Below are 14,569 nucleotides of genomic sequence, written 5' to 3'. Positions count from 1 at the left end.
GCAAAATTTAACCACTGCGGTTGACCCAGATATTATAAAGCTGCATATATATGTTATTGTTGCATGGCAGAGGCAGGTACGTTCACTGTGAGCGGTTTATGACGTCATACTCCTGAGCACAGAATCAAACCTTATGTAACAACTAGGTTCTTTTTCGATGTCCTGGCGTGTGAATACCAAAAATGTAATAACAAAAGTGATATGAATAAACTATGTGAAACAGTGCTCTTAATAAAAACTTAACTTAATAAAAAATAATATAAATCCGGATATTTCATCAGTATATAAATCATACAAGCAAATGTAAGAAGTAAACCAGTTCAAATCCTATTATTAGCAGAAATGAATAGCATGACCAGATATTATTTATGGAGGTAAATGTACCAACCAGTGGGCTGCCAGATGTTGTTTGAAAGGTCTCTTTAATATGTACGTTTGTTGACACCCCGCAATTGACAGCGGGGTCGAATCTGTGCCTACCTCGTGGTGTAATTGACCCTCCACTCTGTCTGTTAGATCTGCGCATGGATATCTCCTCCGAAGACATCAGTCTCAGGTCTCTACGTGGCACCTTCACCTGAGTGGCACTGTGGGATAGCACGTCCCTGCCCGCGGAGAGTGGCGTGGCAGGGTGGGACACATGATCACCGTGCTTAGCACTTGGGGGGCGCACCTGACGCAGGTTTAGACTGGAACTGCTGTCACTGTTGATGGGAACATGTGGAATGAAGAAAAAGTGCATACACCCAGAAGCCATATTCATTCAAAAATAAATGTCCAAGTCATAAGAAGTCATAAATTTTCAGACATTCAGATAAAGCCATGAATTTTTTTCTCCGAGCATCTTCATGTATGCAAATGTATGTGCTAATATTTATTATTTATTTGATTGGTGTTTTACGCCGTACTAAAGAATATTTCACTTATACGATGACAGACAGCATTATGGTGGCAGGAAGCTGGGCAGAGCCCGGGGGAAACCCATGACCATCTGCAGGTTGCTGGCAGACCTTCCCATGTACTGGCGGAGAGGAAGCCAGCATGAGCTAGACTTGAACTCACAGAGACCGCATTGGTGCAATGCTCCTTGTTCATTACCCTGCGCTAGAGTGCTAACCAACCGAGCGTATGTGCTAATATAAGTATCATGAAATATTACCCACATGGATGGTCATCAGTGGATTATTATTTTAGTATGATTGGGAAATATCTGAGTGCAATGGCACAATACTAATTATTTCATACCGTAAAAGTTATGAATATTTATCAAGAAAAGTGAAAACTTTTTGTCTTGAAATATCTGTGAGACCTCTGCATACCAGGACCAATACACAGCACATTCAGAGTCTAGGCTGTTCTTTATTATGAGGGCTTGACTGCATTTGTTCTCCACAGTTTTAGTCCATGACTGAATGATTGTCATCATTCCACATCCAGACAGTGACAGACTTACCCATGAGAGTGACCTCCCTTCCTACTGGACAGCGCTGGGCCGTCCCCTCCAGATACAGACTGTACAGAACCCTGCAAGTCCAGATCATCTGCAACAGACAAGGGTGGAAACGAAATGAACAAACTATAATTAAAACTGAAAATGCCCTGGATCAAGCTGGGAAGGCCAATTCATATGACATCACACCCGGTAATGAATAGTCTCTATGCATTGGAATACCAAATGATATATAATTCCCATGCCACTTTCATAGATCTAATAAAAAATAAAAAGCAGATGTCATCATTTTCGGTTTTGATCAAATAAAAACTATGCATTTTACAGACATGCAATGCTAATTCAAGTTTCAACATATTCCAATTTAACCTGTTAGACAAGTACACCAAGTTTTGTTTTACACGAAGACAAGTGACTAAATCTATGAAGTTACAGAGCACAACTTATTCAAGTCCTTCTCTAAAACATACATAAGTTTGATGAATTTCTGACTGATCTATTTCGTTTGAAACATGACTTAGTAAAGTGGATGACACATGTTTAGATTATTAAAATCCTGCTTAGCATGTTAATAACAATCCAGCCAATGACAACTCACCAGGGTTAGGGATGACTCCCGACGCTATCAGATCCTTCACCTTTCTCCGTAAATCACGACTTGTTTTCTTATAATAGTACAGCTCTTTCTCTAATTGTTGCACCCTAGGAAAGAAAATTGACAATTCATCACTCACAAAAAAAGATATGCATACATGTACGAATCAGCATAAGCAATACAAGTCTGTCTCAAAGTTTAAGGTCCACAGGGATTCATGTAAATGCCCAAAACACATGAAAAGAGTTCCATCATATCATCTTGCCAATGAAATATTTATTTAGGCCTTACTTATAAAGGCAACATTTTTACACCTGTGTCACAACTTGACTGGAAGTTAAGGATTATGTCTACACCTCTCACTGGCCTTACCAAGTCATCACTGAGTTCTTCCCCCTGATTTAGGTAATGACTATACCGCTCAGTAACCCAAGCATACATACACCTCAACTTGAGTTCTCTCCCCTTATTAAGACTCTGACTACACCTCACAGTAGCCTTACCTGCTTTGGTTCGTGGAGTCTCAGGGCCCTCCCCAATGATTTAGGCTATGACTAGACCTCTCACTGGCCTTACCAGGTCGTCATTGAGTTCTCTCCTCTTATTAAGGTTATAACTACACCTCACAACAGCCTTACCTGCTCTTGTCTGTGGAGTCTTGGGGCCCTCTCCGCTGATTTAGGCTATGACTAGACCTCTCACTGGCCTTACCTAGTCGTCATTGAATCCTCCCCCCTTATTAAGATTCTGACTACACCTCACAGTAGCCTTACCTCCCTTCATCCACTGAGTCCCGAGGCCCTCCTCCCTGATTTAACTGCTGCACCAGTAGCTGTATTTTGACCTCGTAGTCTCGCTGCTGTTGTGTTAGCCTTCTGTCCATCTCCATGGCCGAGCGTTGTAACACACTTTCCAGTTCCCGGATCAACCTCTCTTGCTCATCTAACTTACACTGCAAGTATACACAAATGCTTATACAGAAGCCAATTATGAATTATTTTTGCAAGGCTAGTTTATGCAATACCTATATTTGTTTACGAAACCTGGATTATGGTTTTTATCTAAGCATATTCCTCACATTGCTTGAATTTCTTTCCTTTTCTTTTGGTTCTTCTTTATTTAAATTCTGTCCTTACAATAAAAAAACAGTGATTTCATCTATCAAGAACAGATTTATTTTCGGACCCTAGATATTAAAGTTGGGAAGGCATGACAACTGTTATGCCAAGACCTAGGTATACCAATTTGAAATTTTTCTGTCATAAACTATAGCTGTAAAAATAAAAATATAAAACCATAATGAAGCTGAAAACAATAATCACACTCAACTCAAATGCCAGTCTCATCCTCAGTTACATAACAAATGGAGCTTTCGTCAAATCAATATCAATACCAAGATGTTAAGACTCGATACAGTTTTGTACAGCCATCCCTGTTTACCATTCTCAACAGCTTATTACCTCCATCTCACTGGTCTCCAGACTTCTCTTGTGTTCTGCTTCCTTCAGATTGATCACCTTTTCAAAGTACTTTGACAGCAGAGCTTTGGTTTCCGTGTTACTCAATGAGTTCAGTCGGTTGATCAAATTGTCCTCGTTCTGAAATGTAAACACAGCAACATTCTTTAGCAATTAGTCATTAACTGAGTCATCAGTTAACACTCAAACAGAATAACGTCTGAGAAATTAGTACACAGTAATGGGTGCAGTTCTTGCTGATCAGAGTTAATGCACCACAGGGTAGTTCCATATATACACCTACACCTGTTCCGTTACTAAAGCTCTATTTCAACGATGACTAAACTTATTGGTATACAAGAGAAAATCGAAACACATCCCTCAAACTAAACCTGCTCTGCTTATAATGTGCCTTAAATGGAAAGTTTCACATGACATGATATCGATATCTCTTTTTTCACATGTAAGGTTCTGTACCTGCACAGATATAGCAATGGTATACTAAATTCTAAACTGGTGCTAGGCATAATCAAATCTACAAACCTGTGTTAACACCTGTGACTTCCTCAGCTCCAATTTGCGTGTGTTAATAGCTTCTGTCTTGAACTCAATGGCAGCATCTAGTGTTTCTATGGCCTCATCGAGTTCTATTAACCTAGGGATTGAGGGAGATTTAAAGTTAGGTCAATTCTAAAGTGACAGTCATAGATAAAACCATCTCTGTAACTATTATAACTGACTTACACAAGTTATATATAGGACATAAATTTAACCATTCTTTCCACAAAAGCCTGAAGACTACTGTCACAATAAATAATAATTTCCAAGAGAGTGGTAGAGTAATTCTACTTCGTACAAATTTATACATAAATTCGCCTCTACCCTGCATGATGAGTAAAATGGTGTTTACTACAATTTCTGCACCCTATAGAATTTATAAAACGGACATAATATTAAATTGCCAAAGCTCACTCACGTCAACTACAGAAAACACCATAAGCCTCAGCAGCTCAATGCTCTCACAGTATGTGCAAATACATGTATAAACCTTAGAGATACTAATATAGGTTCTAAGTTTATTTCTATCTGCCTCACCTCCTCTCCTCTTGGGCTGACAGTATGGACCCCTCATGTAGTTTCTCATCCAGACCTGATCTCTGCCTCGTGAGCTTATCCCGACCCTGTCTCAGTTTCTGAATCTCCTCTCTAACCTGCTGCTGGCGTTCCTCAGGGGTCACTGATAACTCCTTGCTTTTTTCAGCTATTCTTTTCTCAACCGAGTCTAACTTGGTGGAAACTGTTAGAAGATCCTGTAATATAATGTTTAGCATTTTGTTCAAATCTGTTACAGAGCCTTTGATGTTAAAGTTTATTTCTAATATAAAAACCAGGATTTTCATTCTCAAAAATTCCCAAATTTCTTTTCCTATTGTTGACGTACATTACTTATTCCATATATGTTATCAACAACCTACTCTGTATAGTGAATATTTTCCGTTTAAACTAAAACTTAAATACCTTGGTGATCATCTGACTAGATCTCAGCTTTTTAATTTCTAATTCGCTCTTCTCTGCCAGCATTGCCTCTTTCTTAGCAACAATTTCCTCTCTCTTTCTCAACTCCTGAAACAGAAGATTTACATGACATACAGGTATGCTACAGCCATGTAATATTTACTTTTTTCTCAAGGTCAGGTTACAAATATAAGGCAAAACAATAATTTGAATGTTAATAAGATTCATATGTGTCATAGCCAGAACAAAATATTATCTTTTACAGAGATCTTATAGGGTTACCCTGACACATGTATGTAAGGCAGTCAGATTTGCGAGTACTGGAAACCTGAGAGAAATGGGAGGAATCCACTCTGCTATGGAAAGGGGGGGATGATTAAAAAAGGTCACTTATTTGGCCATCTTCCGTTCAATTTCTAGGGTACAATATCAGCATATTTCAAATTTTGGCCTGTTAGGAAAGGCCTTGTGGAATCAGCCACATATATACTTGACACACACATCAGGCCATAGTGGAGCTTGATGGAGCTGAATCATGATGTATAATACCCTCACTGGTCAAGGGCTGGCGGTACGATGGTCGTGTAGACTGCTCTACAGTAAAGCCCTGACTACAAAGCAATTTTCAACCTTGAACAGCGACGACAATATGGATGAAGTATGTGGCATTAAGCCATGATCAATCATTCAGTCAATCTCGAATTTTCAAATGAATGCTAGAATGCATGTAAACCACTGAGCTAACAAGAATAGGATCTTGATATACTTGCTACACTAAAAAAGCTGGGTAAAGCTAACATGCTTATCTCAGCAAGAGATTTTACATTTATTCTAATTTTAACTGTGAATATTGGTAATATCAGCTAATTCATTTCACACTGCTGTATTACCTCATTCAGATTCTCCATTTGCTGCCGTTGTTGTATAACTTTCTCAATTTCAGTGTCCAGCCACATTTTCTGTTCTTCTAGTTTATCATACTCTTCCCTGAAAGAAAACACAGACACACAAATGATTTACACATCCTGAATCTGCAACTGACTTCACATTTGATACTACACAACTACCTTCAAGTATCACCACATGCACACCATACATACATCGTTTTCTTGCTTAGAATACGATCACTATACACTAAGCACTAAAAATATATCAATGAATGTTTGTATGTCTTGAATTCAAGATCCGACAAAAAATTAGGTAAGCTTTTATTTATTTCTATCCCATTTTTGGATTTTTCTATTGCAGGCTCACTTGTAAAAACAAAATTAAATTGGTGTTTCCTTATTCCACTTGATATCACACAATGTTACAATTGTACAGGTTTGTTGAAAGTGCTGAAAAACGCTGAGCATTTTAAGTCATAACATAGATTGGTAGGGCTACACCATTCAAATTTGTACATGAAAGGGAGGAATCCTCTCCCCATCTATGCCATTTCTCTCACCCATGAATTGGAGGCAGAGAGCTTCCTCTGAGTTTCCTCTGAGCTGCAGCTATCTCTGCATTCTTCCTCTTTAACATCTTCTGCTGCTGTTCATTCTTCAGTTCTAATTCCTTCACTCTCTGCTGTTCTTTCTGCATGTCCCGCTGTATAATACATATGTTCATGTTAAGGGGAGACAACTCTGTATTCACATGCAATTCCTGACACTTTTGAACACAAACAAATGCCTGCTGGGTTCCGTTATAACAAATTTCAAACAGCTAGGAAACTGGTGACATGTTTGCTGCTAACAAGTCTGTCAATCAATATCAAAACCAATACACACTTTATTTTCCTCACCTTCTCAGAGCCAGGATATGACAAAGTTACTGAACTTTTGGTTAGAAATATTAACTTACCAATGCTACTGCTAAAGAACATTTATATAGGATATCATAAGACATGGCAGAATTTCAGAGTTGAAAATCATTCCCATTCTACAAGGTAGGACTGTGCCTTACCTCAAGCTTTGTTTTCCTCTCTGTTTCTTCTTTCAACTTTCTCTGCATGGAATCTTGTTGCTGCTTCATTCTTTCAACATGTACCTCAAGCTCTTGGATTCTGAACATATACAAGTCCATTAAAATAAATCACATCCAGTTCAGCATCTAGAACATTTAAGTTCTTTTAAAAAGATATGCCAATGTATAGAGAATTAATTCATGATATAAAAAACAGCAGCTACAACTATGACAAATAGAAAATGTATAGACAGGAAAAAAGTACATGTATTTACTTTTTCTTATTCTGAGAAGCGAAGTTTGCCACTTTCTCTGTTTCCCTCTGTTTCTTGGTAATTGAGTTCATCTTAAGTTTAGCAGCTTCAATTTTCTGTTTGTACTGCCTGAAAAAAGAAGAGAATTTCACAACATTAGGCCTCTCACTATAGGCAAAGTGATCAACTTAGATCACAAAACTCTTATGAACATAATTTTGTATTTCATTCTGACCATAAGCAAATTTAGACTCAAAATCATTCCACAAAACAAACTAAGGAATTTTTTGTAAGTATTTTACACCAGTACTTTCAAATCCAAAACCCAGTATGCTCTCTTGACTCACATTTGTAATTTCTTCTTCTCGGACTCTTCTTGCACCTCTTTTCCCTCCAAATCCTGAAGAGCTCTGTTCGTTTCATTCAACTCCATCTTGGCATTTTCTTTCTCCTGTTGTTGAGACAAAATAGATACATGGATAAAGCACAGTAGAAAAAAAATATATTAGGATCTCTCTATCAACAAACCATTATTTTTGATGGGAAGAAAGTAAAAGCATCGTTACAAAGTTTCTGAAATGGTTTTGAAACTAACCAGGTGAGGAGAAGTTTAAACAAAAATGGAAATACTACCACAAATGGTTTCAAGTTATGAATCAGGAATATTTTTAATAAACCATATCTAATCACCACTGAGGCTTGGTTGACTGCTTGTCTCACCTTCTCAATCTCCCGTATCTTCCTGACATACTGTTTATTCATGAGCTCAGCCTCCTGACCTGTTTTTACCAGCTCTCTGATCAACTGCTCTTTCATCCTGATGAAACAAAGACAATATTGTAATGAAGTGTTACTTTCCTGATGGAAATCTCCAGAATGCAACAGCTGACATCAGATGTTTTTTACGCCATGTCAAGATTATTATTATTTAGGTCACATACATGTTTATTTATTTATTTGTTCACTTTTTAATGTCATCCTCAAGGACTTCTCACATAAAACAGTGTTCAACTTTACAACTGGATGAACCTCATGTATTCAAGTGGCAGTTCAACCATTGGATTCCAGCCTGCAAGCTAACTGGTCTGCACTGATCAGGTGTAGATCAGATGTAGTAATATTATGGCTTTAGCTGATTGAACACTTATGCTTTTTTACTTTTCACTAGAATAAATCTAAAAATACTCTAAAAAAATTTATAATGATTCCATGATGACCCTGAAGGCTTAATCATGCATTTAACCTGTGACAAGAGGTGGATGGTTGGGTCACCTATTTTCTATCCTGACACCATACTGATGACTACACCATGCATTTCCAGACATACAGGTACCCAATATCAATGACTAAATACTGCATTTCCAGACCTAATTGATGTTGATGACTTTGAAGTCCTGTATTGTCAGGCTCACCTGATATTGATGGCGAGGTCACGGATCTTCTGGTTGGCATCTAGCACCTGTAACTGTGCCTGTTTGAGCTGTTTTCTCTGTATGTCTGTGCTGCCCCGTAGCTTCTCTGCACTGACTCGTCTGAGGGCAAGACGGTCTACGTCAGAGTGACTTCTGGACATCTGCTGGCTGGACGTCACAACTGAAATCATACGGTTTACCACTTAATGTCAGATGCTAAACAGATATTAAGACTTTAAACAAAATGGGTTCTTGTCACACAGTTAATATATTGTTACTCATAATTGTTATTTAAAAAAAAGACCAGGCCGTTGACCCCACATCATCAAGGGAAATACTTTATGACCATCAAATAATATCTAGGAGAAAACAACTCCTCCAGCTACAGCCATAAGAGTCAAGAGCAAAAAGTTGAGATTAGTACTGTAACATTATTATAGTGATAACTAATATTCTTACATTAATAACTAACATACAGATTTATAACTAACATACAGATTTATAACTAACATGCAGACAAAAGGCTTAGGAACATAGATTGTGCTACATACAAAAGCAGCTCAAGTCCTAAAACAAAAACAGTCCTAAAAGCTTCCACTGTACTGAATTCAGAGCTTACCAATCTTAACATTTCTATTCACATTCTCACTGGAATGGTTCTCCTTGTTTTTCTCATCAAGACTGGGTAAAAATGGTGCCTTCTTCAGTTTGTATGTTCCACGGCGAGAGAAGTTAGACCTGCACCAAGAGGAAGGTTGAAAAATACAATGCTTTTCATTTAAGCTTCAACAACTTTTTCATTAGAATCTCCGAAACAAGTTTCAGTTACCTTTTAACAACCACACGTGTTTAGTGAGCAGATCTCACAAACAAGTATACGCCATCACGATTAAAGTTTTGTAACTGTATTATAACTAACTAATGAAGCATTAACTATTTAACCAACATATTCAACTGACTGCACTTCAGCACTCTCCATCTTCTCAATGAAATAGCTGGAATCTTTCAAGTGCTGTCAATCTGTTTTTCTTCCTTTACTTTACTGCTTTGCTGAGCAGTCTCCCCTCAGTTGGAACGGTCTTCCTCAACATTGGATATGTCTTAAGCTGAACAAATGGACAGCATGATCAGACTCTTCAACAGCTTATTTCCTTCTAAATGTATAGCATCTGATAGAAATCAAAATTTTATGTGATTTTCTAAATATGCAGATACTGTCAATGGCATCAAAAATTAAATGCTGACAAAATACTGGCCAGTGAGACCGGTGCTTGTATAAATATACTGGCCTGATGGAAAAAAAAACAGTACACCAGTGTTAATTTCATGCTCTGACAATGTTAATGCTACCAAAAGAAAAATGCACACAGATAGAGCACTGACGTAGTTTCCCCATCCTCCTGCAGCTGGTCATCCTCCCCTGTTCCGTCCTCCCCTTCATTGTCACTGTGTACTGGACTGTCATCACTGAACGTCTGGTGGATGACATCATCGCAGTCCTCCAGGTGGTTCACCAGGATTTGACTGCGTGCCCTGAACCTCTGCATCACTCTGTCCAGAGAGAACAGGGCAGGGCTGGACTTTATGTCCCTGGGGGGAAGGCGCAACCTGGCTGACCCAGTCTGAGAACAAAAGTGAAAGCGGGGGTTATAAGGGGAAATAACTGAAAACAACCCTTCATTCTTCCATCTTTACGAACAACATGTACAAATGGGGAAGTACAACTATAAACTATCAAAACAATGTCATATTTCCACTTCTGATTAGCAATAATTCACATTTCACTTTGATGTCAAGACAAGATAACAATATTAAGGCATCCATCAAAATTTGAACTTTTTAAGTCTTAAGAATTTACATAATGACAATGGCCTTAGTACTCACCTCTCCTCTCTTGAGCTGTACAGGGACAGACTTGGGTCGCCTCCCTGTAGCTGGGGGAGCACTGGCTGTCACAGCTAACTCACTCTCTGAACTGGAACCTACACTCAGCAAACGGCTCTGAAAGGTAACAAATATATTAACAGCATGGCAAAATCAAAAAATAAAAAAACAAAAAACCTGAATGCATGTGTGAATGAAGATAGCATTTTAACACATTTTGGCAAGTACCTCGTGTCATATAAATATTTAATAGAGCCAAAAATTTTCACACCCAAAGAGACCTTATACAAATCAATTAATTTCTTCATATAATTAGTTACTGAACAATAACGAGATTTAATTTACCTAATCAAGACCACCAGACATCCAGATGCCCAGAGAGTTTCATCTTACAATTGCCTGCTATTAGTAGTAAGTAATGGCAAAAATCGTACCCATAATAACATAGGCAAACATCTTCTATTATAAAATGGCAAATATACCTAATAAAGTACTCTTATTTCATTTAGGATGGCTGTGCGCACGCATACACAATCTCAACATCAAAATAACAATGAAGGTCATTTTTGAAGTAGGCATAGAATCTTTCACTGAAATTTCTTGGACACTCCTTGAAGCACTGTATACTTAGGCCTTGGGGGAACCGTTATACATCCAGCTAGAGTTAATAGAATCAGAACATTTTCAACCAGCCAGACTTTTCTCACAGGAGATCAAACTCACTTTGCCATCCTTCTCCAGCTGCTCTGACCTCATCTGCTGTACAATCATCTGCTGCTCCTGCTCCTTCCTCCTCTCCTCAGATTCCTGTAGCGCTGCATCTTTCTCCTCCACTGTCCTCACCTGTACACATCAAACAAGGGCAATGTTATCAGCTATGTAACCATTCTGATGCAAGCAATGTTTTTCCCCAAAAAAATCTCAAACTCCTTTTATAAACAAGCCATAATTCCCAATAGATGCAACATCCTACTAAAACTTAATATCATCTTGCACTCAAGCCTCAGTGAACTGATCCATCTTGAATGACAGGGTGTGAAAAATTTGACCAACTCACCAAGAGAGAGACAGAACCACTTATTACAGAGCTGCTTCTTACAGCTAAGAATTGTGTTGTATGAATTAGCAAATCACAAAGCCAGACATGACAGTTTTCACATACATCAAGTTCTTGTTATTGCACAACATCAGCTCTTTCAATCTGAAAGTTCTCGTCCTCATCTACATTGTCTTAATCATAAACCCCACATAATTAATTATAACTCACCCGAGCCACTGTGTTAGCTGTCTAAAGAAACTCCAATTTGGAAAATATAATTTGCAAAGGAAGACGATGAAAATAGCCTCACCAGTTCAGCGATCTCCTCTTTCAGTTTGGTAATTTCACTATACTTCTCTGCAAAGATAGCTTCATCATTTTTCAAGAAAGCTTTGCACTGTAAAGAAAAACAGTAAAAACAATGTTAAATGCTTGATATTATTTTTTATACACAATATTAAAAAAAAAACCACAATGCAAATAAATGGAAAATAAAACTATTAAAAGTTAATACCTCACTCAATTCTCTTTCGAGTCCCTGTATTTTCTTATTTTCCCATTCCTCTTTGTTTAATGAAGATGTGACTTTGTTTCTGATCTGCAAAACAATATGAAGAAATGTTATCTCCCCTTGCAGGCATCAGGTTCAAATGCATATCTAACCATTTTTGCAATCATGGACAATGGAATTATCTAACTATTTGCACATGAGGAAGTCAGAACAAATTTTCACTCTGTGTTATCTGGCTGTTACAACAGAAGTTGTCAAGATGCAATCAATAACTAAAGTCAGTCTTTAACAGAGAAACCATTTGTGCATAACATGAGAAAACAGAAAGGCTTCAGTGATATACACCCTTGTGTTCAAATCTCCATGCCAGCAACTTTCCATATTTAAATTATCCAGGTAAGTCAATATTTAAATTATCAGATTTTTACTGTAGAAATACCAATTATATCATTTATTTGAGATAATGTTTACACTTTCTGGGTATAGTACATATTCTTGTCCTTAAAACTATCACACCCCAGGTATCAAACAAGAGGTCTCAAGAGTCATCTATTGGTCAATCTCCTACACCTTCTGGTCAACAGTAATGCCCACCAATTTGAACAATCTTTATAAAACACCCACCACTGATGTGGAAGTATGTCTCACCTCTTCCATCAAGTCCAGCCATTCTTTGACCCGCATCTCCTGACTACGTGACAGCTGGTCCTTCTCCTGTAGCACTATGAACTGTTTGTAAGCCTCCTCGGCTATCATACGGTAGTGAGCCCCTTCCGACTCTAGCCTGTAACACACAGATAAATGTATCCTAAACAGTGGATGATTGTAACTGTTTTTATTACGCTTTCAAATTTCTCCTTACATCTCATGATCTGATATCAAAATTGCTCATGATAAGCTATTATTCGCAAGTACAAACACATACAATTTGACAAATAATAACTCATCATTACCTGAAACACTGCACAAGACAAAAAAGAAAAGAAATGAAAAGAAAAAAAATATGTATTTTAACAACTTTTAGTAAAGAACAGGACTGAGCTAGAATGCAATTACGTATAAAATTAATAAAATAAGTCAGCTTCTCTCGTTAAGCACTGAACAGTCTAAACAATGAAAAAAAACACTTATTTACTCCCTTGCAGAAAATCTGTTCTGCTCCACTTACCTGGCCACCTTATCCTTCAGAGAGCTGATTAGGTTGGCATCCTCCTGTGCTTTCTCCATGTTATAACCTTCACTGGTGGATTCATTTGTGTTTTGCCGAGCCAGCCTCTCTCGTAAAGCCTACCAAGGGAACATAGCCAAATTTAACACATAAATTTGTAACAGAAAGCATTTAAATATATAATGATGCTATAAGTTCTGTTCTTAAGCTTACTGCAGTACTCAATGTTTTCATTCTCTGTCAGTAAATTTTATGTAATTTTAAGCCTATTACATACAAGAAAAGAGATCCTATATGTATATGGCTGAGCTGCCTGATGGGTAGTCCCAAAGATAACAAGAACTTTAAAATTTGTATCAAAAGTATTCATAAAACAATGTCTTGTTGGTTTTGGGACACAGATTAAAAGTTAGTCAGATACCTGACAGGTGTGGATGTATACCTCTGGTATAAACCTGACTGCTGTCTGGGAAATACATACAGATGAAAACTTTTAAGCAAGCCGTAAAACTTTAACCAGGTAAATAATACACAAAGGAAACTATCAATTAGGAATCCAAATGATCAATGACAATGTCCGGAAAAGGCTTAGAGGGACAACATTCTCTTGTTACCAGAACAAGAAGATATATATAGTAAGTGCCATGAAATACTGAAAAGTGTGCAGACAGACTTGCATTAGCCTACATCATTTCTCTGTGTGACAAAGCCACACAGCAGGACATCCACAACTCTGCATGAACATTTCTCACATACGTCATACACAATGGTTACATTCAATATTAATACAATTCTCATAAAAAAAAAACCAAAAAAAAAAAAACCCAGAGGATACTGTAACTTACGAGTAGTTCAGTCTGCATGGCCTCCACTCTGATGTACTGTTCATCACGGTTAACTATTGGTTTGTTCTTGATGTTCTTAGCCTGCACACACACACACAATGAACATTCAATCAAACTTTCAAAAGCCATACCCATAGTTTACTATTTCAGTATATTGGGTAGGTCAAAAGTTTAGCTTCTTAGTTACCCAAATATAATTTTTAAATTAAAATTTTAATGCTGTGCGTTAAATTCTAAGAGACTGAGCACAGAACAAACCTGAAACACATCACAAAAAGAAAATGTTTTTTACAAGAGTTACTACATTTACATCGACATCAATACATCTTATTTGTTAGAAATGTTTGTCATTAATTAGAAAATTCACATTTTCTCATTTTTTTAAATATTCTGACATATACTGCAGAATAAAACAATCAATATACATGTATGCAGAAGTATTGGTTAATATAGCAGTACAAGCACTTAGAGCAAATGTAAAAACTTGATACA

At 37.4% G+C, this 14,569-nt stretch overlaps 1 protein-coding gene across 1 annotated transcript in view; it reads right to left on the bottom strand.

The window, feature by feature from the left end:
* The window catches only part of LOC135467282 (kinesin-like protein KIF27), a 38,967-nt gene that overhangs the window by 3,169 nt on the left and 21,229 nt on the right, over window positions 1-14,569 (bottom strand). Inside the window, exons 12-35 of the mRNA XM_064745049.1 lie at window positions 14,078-14,158; window positions 13,233-13,351; window positions 12,713-12,848; window positions 12,068-12,151; window positions 11,864-11,950; window positions 11,238-11,357; window positions 10,515-10,631; window positions 10,014-10,252; window positions 9,250-9,368; window positions 8,631-8,811; window positions 7,939-8,035; window positions 7,566-7,669; window positions 7,240-7,347; window positions 6,965-7,064; window positions 6,465-6,607; window positions 5,908-6,004; window positions 5,021-5,125; window positions 4,598-4,812; window positions 4,046-4,157; window positions 3,506-3,643; window positions 2,819-2,997; window positions 2,049-2,152; window positions 1,454-1,541; window positions 481-704 (exon numbers count right to left, since the gene is read on the bottom strand). Coding sequence (XP_064601119.1) covers window positions 481-704; window positions 1,454-1,541; window positions 2,049-2,152; window positions 2,819-2,997; window positions 3,506-3,643; window positions 4,046-4,157; window positions 4,598-4,812; window positions 5,021-5,125; window positions 5,908-6,004; window positions 6,465-6,607; window positions 6,965-7,064; window positions 7,240-7,347; window positions 7,566-7,669; window positions 7,939-8,035; window positions 8,631-8,811; window positions 9,250-9,368; window positions 10,014-10,252; window positions 10,515-10,631; window positions 11,238-11,357; window positions 11,864-11,950; window positions 12,068-12,151; window positions 12,713-12,848; window positions 13,233-13,351; window positions 14,078-14,158 — 3,097 coding nt within the window. The remainder of the gene's footprint in view (window positions 1-480; window positions 705-1,453; window positions 1,542-2,048; window positions 2,153-2,818; window positions 2,998-3,505; window positions 3,644-4,045; window positions 4,158-4,597; window positions 4,813-5,020; window positions 5,126-5,907; window positions 6,005-6,464; window positions 6,608-6,964; window positions 7,065-7,239; window positions 7,348-7,565; window positions 7,670-7,938; window positions 8,036-8,630; window positions 8,812-9,249; window positions 9,369-10,013; window positions 10,253-10,514; window positions 10,632-11,237; window positions 11,358-11,863; window positions 11,951-12,067; window positions 12,152-12,712; window positions 12,849-13,232; window positions 13,352-14,077; window positions 14,159-14,569) is intronic.

Source organism: Liolophura sinensis, chromosome 6, assembly GCF_032854445.1.
Source record: "Liolophura sinensis isolate JHLJ2023 chromosome 6, CUHK_Ljap_v2, whole genome shotgun sequence".
In the NCBI taxonomy this organism is placed as follows: domain Eukaryota; kingdom Metazoa; phylum Mollusca; class Polyplacophora; order Chitonida; family Chitonidae; genus Liolophura; species Liolophura sinensis.
Note: the sequence above shows the minus strand (reverse complement) of the source record. Positions and strands in the feature narration are given on the sequence as shown.